Source organism: Sinocyclocheilus rhinocerous, unplaced genomic scaffold, assembly GCF_001515625.1.
Source record: "Sinocyclocheilus rhinocerous isolate Xijiao unplaced genomic scaffold, SAMN03320098_v1.1 scaffold1154, whole genome shotgun sequence".
NCBI classification, from domain to species: domain Eukaryota; kingdom Metazoa; phylum Chordata; class Actinopteri; order Cypriniformes; family Cyprinidae; genus Sinocyclocheilus; species Sinocyclocheilus rhinocerous.
The window spans coordinates 526,665-535,531 of NW_015627356.1; the positions used below are offsets into that span (position 1 = coordinate 526,665).

General features: G+C 35.9%; 1 protein-coding gene across 3 annotated transcripts in view; it reads right to left on the bottom strand.

The window, feature by feature from the left end:
• The window catches only part of LOC107727216 (protein FAM135B-like), a 67,430-nt gene that overhangs the window by 44,019 nt on the left and 14,544 nt on the right, over positions 1-8,867 (bottom strand). For all 3 annotated transcript variants that reach the window (XM_016537011.1, XM_016537027.1, XM_016537017.1), the window contains exon 3: positions 4,224-4,303. In XM_016537011.1, coding sequence (XP_016392497.1) covers positions 4,224-4,303 — 80 coding nt within the window. The remainder of the gene's footprint in view (positions 1-4,223; positions 4,304-8,867) is intronic.

Sequence of the window (8,867 nt, forward strand, 5' to 3'; positions counted from 1 at the left end):
AAAATAGGGACAAACCCAGCAATTGGGCTGTTTTGACCCAGCGGTTGGGTTACTACCCAGAAGGAACCCAACCGCTGGGTCAAAACAGCCCAATTGCTGGGTTTGTCCCTATTTTACCCAGCACTGGGTTGTATTTAACCCAGCATTTTTTAGAGTGTAATGTTGATCCAGGATCAACAAAAGATGTTGATCCAGGAACATGTCTTACTTGGCAAAATCACAGCGACCTTATTATCATATGATGCGACATATGATTCATTCTCTTTATACCTACAATATTATTTCTGCTATTAACAGTATATATTTTAATATGCTGTTTATACATAGACAGTGGGCAGCACTGCTGAAACATACATGTCCTTTAAGGAGTAATACAAAGTGGGAAGCGTCCTAAACAAGTCAGGATGAGGAAGAATTTGTAATTGAGTTAGTGGAGAGCACAAAGACGCTGAAACACTTCAGTTTAGTCAGGCAACCAGTTGTCTGGATGACATTTTGAAACTGAAAATTAAATCCCATAAGAGCCAGAATGGCTGACAGATCCAAAATGGCCAGTGAGTGTGTGAGTTTGATTCAGACCGCCGCTGGCGTTCAGTCAGACGAGCAGCACCAAGACTCAATGTCAGACAGAGGCCATGGGCTTTCTGCTGCCAAATACACATAGACACACACACACACACACACACATACACACACACAACTCCTCAATAAAGGCATTAAGTTATGACAGCCAAAGAAAACTGCTGTGTTTTATCTCATATGACTAGTACTAAAGCAAAATGAGCAACTGAATGAACAGGAAATACTTAATTTATCACTGTCCTGTTTGGACACAAAATGTAAAAGGGACATGACAAAAAACTGTTATCACTTACGGTTTTGTTTTGTTTGGGGTCAGTAAGATTTTTTGTTTAAATAAATTAAAGGGGTAGTGTCAGATTCTGTTCCGTGTTTTGCTCCCCATGTGTTTCTATGCCCATATTTGGTCCTTCCCGTTCCTGTCCTTATCATTTGTTCCAGGTGTTCCCCGTTTAGTTCTATTAATCCCAGGTGTGTCTCCTCATCCCCTCGTCATGTCATGTGTATATAAAGTGTTCCCTGTTCTTAGTTTGGTGTCCGTTATTGTATATGTCAACCTCCCCTGCTACGTGTGTTTCCCTGGTTCCCTTGTGTTGGATGAATAAAGTCTCCTTGTTGATGTACTCCACGTCTCCTCGTTCCTCGCTCCCTCACAGTAGCGAATGTGACAGGTAGTTCACCCAAAAATGAAAATTACCCCATGATTTACTCAGCCTCAAGCCATCCTAGGTGTATGACAGTCTTCTTTTAGACGAATACAATCGGAGTTATATTAAAAAATGTCATGACTTTTCCAAGCTTTATAATGGCAGTGAATGGGGGTCGAGATTTTGAAGCCCAAAAAAGTGCAATATTTCACAATATTACTGCTTTTACTGTGTTGTTGATGAAATAAATGCAGCTTTGGTGAGCATTAAAACAGACTTACAAAAAAAAATAAAAATAAATCTTACCGACCCCAAACTTTTGAATGGTAGTGTATATAATGTGCCTTTTTTTATTTAGAAATACCAGAATTACAAGCAAGCCTATGCGTCAGAAAAAAAACTGAAAAGACAGCAGACATCCAACAACAAAATTCTAGGGTTGTCGTATCCTCTCACGTAAACAGAAGATGAAAGTCTGCCCAGAAGCTCATTATGGTGAAGTGATGTCAGTCAGACAGCAGTATTTGATCTGGAATCACACGATTCAGACGAGTATCTGAGGCCTCACCGAATAAACCTGTGTCACTTTCAGAAGCATGCTATGAATGCAAATTGGGAAGTAAACAGCAGTCCCATGGGTGAATAGAGTGATTAATTTTCAAAATTGTGTTTGGTAAGATATTACAAAGAAAATATAGTGTTGAAGTAGATTTTTAAGAGGCTTTTCTGGATAGAGAGTGTGTCTTTCAAAAATACTTATTTTGGATCTTTTGAACAATCTTTTGAACAGGTGTCATAACAGCAGTGTGTACACTGATAATTGTGTGTGTGCGTCCAGGTAACTTGTGTGTGACACTAAAGAAGCCGTCAGTGTTGTGAAAACACATTATATTTTCACCTGACACAACGTGACCTGTGGAAACATGGTGTCTGTGTCCCTGATTGCCTTTAGATGGCCATAAAACTAAAGCAGCCTGGAGATTACTGTTTTGAGCGCAGAATGTGTGCTGAGAATGAGAAGAATGTAAGTTAGACACAGAACAAGACACAAGCAATAGGTAAATTGCATAGAGTGTGTATGTTTGTAATCAAGGGGTCATAGAAAACCATGAAAATAATCATACAGCAAATGTATACCTTTATATGTGTAATATAATAGAATAAGCCACGAAAGACCATGTGTTACTGTGATTTTACTATGCTGTAAGGGTAATGCATATTAGAAAATGGCAGAAAACAGTAAAAGTAAAAATTAAACAAGTAATTTTATGTATTTTAATAAATAATAATAATCCTATACAAATGGTTCTGTTATATAGTTTGTAGGTGATATTCATATACATTTATGAAAATATATAAAATGTTAAAATGATAAATAACATTATATAAAAATATATTAAACACATTAATAAATGATAACATATTTAACCAAGTTTTACATTTTTTAATTATTTAAATGTAAACTATATATATACAGTAGATATACATACATACATACACACACACACACACACACACACTTTAAAAACTAAAATCTAAAACGTAAGAATTCAAAATGAAGTATTTCAACTGTGTAATGAATTAATTTAATTTGGTAATAATTTAATAATAATATTTTGCATAAGTGTTGAACAAATCAGCTGTTGTATTGCACTCATTGTCATTTGTCGATCTGTATTTGACTTTGAAAGCAAGTGATAGAGTATTAGTGCGTGATCGATAATTTGTCCAACTCTAAAAGCCTTATATCAAGATAGTAAATTCTATCTCTGTATCTCTCTCTCTGTCCTCTAAAGGCTGTTTTGTTACAGAAAGACCTATGTGTGTCTAAGTGGTTTATTCTGCACATTTATTTTTAATAGTGGGAGCGGAGACAGCGAGGGGAATCCTCCCAAAAGCCTCTGGGAAAGAGCCCTCGAATGCTCACACTCATCCGATGGGCTCCACTATCATCCTGTATCCAGCAAAACAAGGTAAATAGGCTGAATAATTGTAACCAAAATGAAGTACTCACAAATGCATTGTGCGTAATAACAGGAACATTGCTTACAGCAAGTGATTTAATGTGCATCAGTAATTGTCTCTTAAATTGTTGTTTAAGAAGTTGAATTAGTTTCAACATTTCTGCTTTAATGTGCCTTTATAGAGAATGAATTTAGAGATGCATCTCCTCAGAGGATTTTAGCGTGCTGACAGTTTAAAACCCTCTCTCAGATAATGCATCTTGAATCTAAACCACCACCACTAAAAATATTTAATCTAATAAAAGAATCTAGACACACAAGCCGATGTTGCTAACTGATTAGTTGCATGTTGTTTGACATATTGATGCTGCACACATTTATGATTTATGGAGACTCTGAGATGAAGAAAGTAAATATATGGAGTTCTCACCTGTGTATCCAGGTGTTGTGGCAGTGATTCTGTGGGGAACCCGAGAAGACACACGCAGGCCTGCCCTCACCTGATAGAAGCTGCAATTGACAGAGAATGTTTGAATTATTATAGATTTTATTCACAGATTACAACGTGGAAAAGACACTGGATTACAACTCAGTTGAACAAAGAATCATTATCATACAAAATTGCAGTTAAACAACTGAACAACATACATACACACACACACACACACACACACACACATTTAAAAAAAAATTCAGCTTTGCATGACAGGAATAATTTGTATTTTAAAGTATATTAAAATTAAAGTAATTAAATAATAATAATAAATATAATAATAATAAATAATAATTAAATTGTAATAACATTTCACAATATTAATATTTTTTCTGTATTATATATATATATATGTGTGTGTGTGTGTGTGTGTGTGTAGGCAAAATAATGTGAAAACCCATTAATATAGGAGTTAATATCATTTGTAGGCAACAGTGATACACAAACATCGCGATTATCTTTTCTTTGTCTGCTATATGTGGACAGTTTTCAAGACAAATGTTAGAAGCCGATTCCCTCCTCCAACACACAGATGCTCACCTGTGTATCCAGGTGTTGTGGCAGTGATTCTGTGGGGAACCCGAGAAGACACACGCAGGCCTGCCCTCACCTGATAGAAGCTGCAATTGACAGAGAATGTTTGAATTATTATAGATTTTATTCACAGATTACAACGTGGAAAAGACACTGGATTACAACTCAGTTGAACAAAGAATCATTATCATACAAAATTGCAGTTAAACAACTGAACAACAGCACAAATAACAGTGTGTCTGATGGAAAAAAATAAATCTAGGTTGTTTGCTGGTGTTAAAATGGTCTAGATCAGTGATGGGCAAACGTGGCCCTTCCAGGCCACTTTCCTGCAGAGATTTGATCCAACCCTGATAAATCTCACCTGCCTGTAGCCTTCTAGTAGTCTTGAAGACAATGATTAGCTGGTTCAGGTGTGTTTGATTAGGGTTGGAGCTAAACTCATAAGGAAAGTGGCCTGGAAGGGCCAAGTTTGCCCACCCCTGGTCTAGATGCAGTGAGAAAACTCCTAAACTCAAGGCAACCCGCTTCGGGACATTTTTGAGTACACTCAACACGAAAAAAGTTGCTGTCATTTTGAAATTGTGGAATGTATAACAATTCAAGTTGGTCTGTGCTTTCAACAAGCATTATATACAAGTTCTATGAACACAAAACTAATATTTTGTCTTGCAAGTAAAATAAGCTCCAAATTTAAGTTCAAGATCCAAGTTCAGTAAGCTTTCCTATTAATTAGATCCTCAAAAAAAGACTTTGAGAATCAAAAAAAGCATATAATGGAGCACAAAATTAATACCCATGGCTCCTGATGATGTATTGAGGTCTTATGAAGTGAAACTATTGGTCTGTGCAAGAAACTGAACACTATTAGCAACATTATTACCTGTAATCCAAAGTAAATTGTAAATCTGTGCTGCTCGAACCGAGAACCATTACAGACGGTTTAGTCCGATTTGGTGAACTGGTTCAGTTAGTTCACAAAAAAGAACCGGTTCAAAAGAATGATTCATTCGCAAACCTGAAATCACTCCGGACTGTTTGCCTGAGGCTCTGGATTACAGGTAATAATGTTGGAAATAGGGTTCAGTTTCTTGCACAGACCAATCCTTTCGCTTCATAAGACCTCAATATATTGTCAGGCGCCATGGGTATTCATTTTGTGTTTCTTGATATGCTTTTCTTAACCGCTGACTCGCATTATATGAATCACCTAGGACCACGGTTTCAGCTAAAATTCTTCTTTACTGTTCTACTGAAGAAAAAAAGTCACCGACATCTTGGATGACCTGAGAGTCAGTAAATGAACAGCATTTGCATTTATTGGTGAACTGTCCTTTTAACTGGCTTCTCTCATTTTTGGAGGCCATTTTTGGCCGAACTGTTTCTTTAAACTAGGTGAGTGTAAAGCAATAGTTCACTTAAAAATGATCATTCATACCATTTACTGCAGGTGACCGAACACATTACAGATGGAACGTATTTGTTCAATTTCATATCCATTTATACAATCGATGTTTCTGAAATCTGGTCATTTGAACTCTATATACACCACCAAACCTGTGTTACCTAATAAAAGACTCTGGCATTTTTTCCCCCAGCCATACCGGTAAAGTCCTCTTCAAATGTGCCTGAATTATTAATCCCTTCAGGACAAAATGGAAATAAATAATGGATATAATGCATGTTCCTATACCACTTACACTGACCAAGATCACGATAAACAGCCGTTGATCTGGTCAGTGTGAGATTTTATGCAGTGAATCTCTATTAAATCATAAATAATGATGGTGAAGTAATGTGAAAGCTTAGTTGGCATGTTCAGACAGCCCAGACTCCATCAGGGGGATTGTACAAAGGTCACCTTTGCCAGTGAAGTGAGTGCAGTTGCATGTTAAATGTTGATCATGCTGCAGCTCCCTGGAGATGAAGTCGGGTCATCCTGAGCACGGCAAGAACATCTACAGTATGTTGACAGTACATGCTAAATATGTCTACAGTACACATCAAAACATATTTACAACATCCACAAGATTCACCACATCTAGAGCACATACTAAACACGACTGCAATTCACACTGAACCGTCAACAGACCGTTTGATCACATGCTAAAACAAATCAACTGCATGATATGCGCTGTAGCATGTGGTAAACTGTTTATGCTGCGTGTTAAAATGTCTGTATGCTGAAGCACAAGCTACTAATGATATCACACCTGCTAAAATGTCTGTAGCACGTTAAACAAGTATACAGCCTGAACAAGCTACAAATGTCTGAAATGCATGAGATCGCTGCTGAATAAAAGACTACTTATGGTGTTTTGCTATTGTTTAAATTTTTGTGGTAACCATAGTGCTGGAGAGTAGAGCTTGTGGTTTGGTTGTAAGATGGTTAGATGGTGACTGTGGTGTTTGAAAATTCATTCGGTGAACATAGCTGTGTTAATGCCAGTGCAGTGGCAAGCAATAAAAATAAAATATTGAGAAGATCATATTTATTCACTTTGTTAATTTTACTTAAATTTTACTTAAAATACATTTTCTTTTATTTAGAAACAGTTTTCACTCAGAAATTGCTAGTAAATTCCACAATTAATTACAAAGAAACAGCAAGTAACATTGAACTAAACATGACATTTTAAAGTAGAATGACTGAAATTGTATTTTCTTGTTTATTTTCAGGTATTTCCCTTTACTCAAAAATGCATAAAATTACAACATCTACTCTCCCAGTTCAGCACTGTGCAAAGCATGCTGGGAACTAAAAATCCACTCATACAGTTTTAGCTAATGCAACAAAGTCAATGCAAATGGATTCCGAACACAGTTCAATTAAATTCAGCAAATTTATTTAGCACATATTAATTTACATTTTGGTTTGTTCCTCACAAAAGTACAGAGCCCTGAACATGACTTGAGGAAGAAAGAAAAAAAATCACACAACTTATTAAATCATAGCCTTGTATGAGCTTCTCTGAACATAAAAAAAAAAAAGATTTTGAAGCAATATGCGTAGCCAAACAGTTGATTGTCCCCATTGACTTCCATTGTTTTTTACTTTTTCTTTGACGGTGTTAGTCAATGGAGACTAGTCAATTTGACTTGTTTTGGTGTTAGTCAATTTGTTCACATATTTTGTGTGAACAAAATATAGTTAGTCGTTTGGACTACTTTTATGATACCTTTATGGTGCTTTTGTGTCCTTTTAAAAGCTTGAAAGCTTGTCAGTTCAATTTAATGGAAAACTGTTTTGAAATTACTTTTTTTCTGTTCCACAGATTAAAAAGGTTTGGAACAACATGATGGTGAGTAAATGATGACAGAATAATAATTCCTCTTCTGGTCATTAAATTAGCATTTTCAACTAGTGCACATTTGTGCTTAAGTTAGATGTCATATGTCAGTGATTTGTTGATTAAGAGAAATCTGCATTGATTTGTTCTTTTCTGTTTCACCAAATCAACACACATTCTTCAAACCGATACCACACACACCAGTGAACCACTGCCCAGCGAGTCCTTCATTCCCAAACAGATTCTCGGCGCTCATTATAACACATGCTGTTTGGCTCCATCAGACATTTATAGGCTAAAGGTCTATTATAATTCAATCGGCCCTGTTCTATTGTTAGATGCTTCTCTTCAGAGCAGGAACTTACGGTGGCCGAGAGAGCTCAACGCGCTGCAAATGAAAAAACACATGCAAATAGAAAAAAACACCTGCAAAAAAAAAAAAAAAAAACATCATCAATTTGACAACACACATGCTGCAAATGCTCACAACACAATTAAATAAAGAAATGCGCTGCAAAAACAGAAACACGCTGCAAATAGACACAGACCACATTGGAAATGTTTAAGGGAACTGCAAAGTGACAAGCATGGCTGGGACATGCACTGTCTACTCTGAAAGGTAAGATTTTTGTTTATTTTAACACCCTGATCATATTCATTAGCTCTTTTTTTGTGGATATTATTAGCCTAAATAAGCTGACAAAATACACAATTACTGTAACTAGTAATTAGTGATTAAAGGTTATGTAAGCTGGCTAACTTACCTTTACAACTTACCTTACAAAAATTAACCATAGCCTACTATTAAAATTTATTAATTAATAAATACATTTATTATATAAGTAAAATTTTAAAAAAAAATGGTTACTATAACCATGCACAAATTAACCATGGATTTAACCATGGTATTTGTACAACTGTGGTTATACAACAGGTAATCAATATGCCAAAAAAAAAAAACATGGTTAATTTTCGTTTTGTTGGGGAAATTTTGTTGTGGTCTGTGCTATTTATGTGTTTTATTGTATTTGTATGTGGTCTGTGCTATTGTGCTATTTATTTGTTTGTGTTGTGAGCATTTGCAGCGCGTTTCTTTATTTGTTTGTGTTGTGAGCATTTGCAGCGCGTTTCTTTATTTGTTTGTGTTGTGAGCATTTGCAGCGCATTTATTTATTTTTTTGTGTTGTGAGCATTTGCAGCGCGTTTCTTTATTTGTTTGTGTTGTGAGCATTTACAGCGCGTTTCTTTATTTGTTTGTGTTGTGAGCATTTACAGCGCGTTTCTTTATTTGTTTGTGTTGTGAGCATTTACAGCGCGTTTCTTTATTTGTTTGTGTTGTGAGCATTTACAGCGCGTTTCT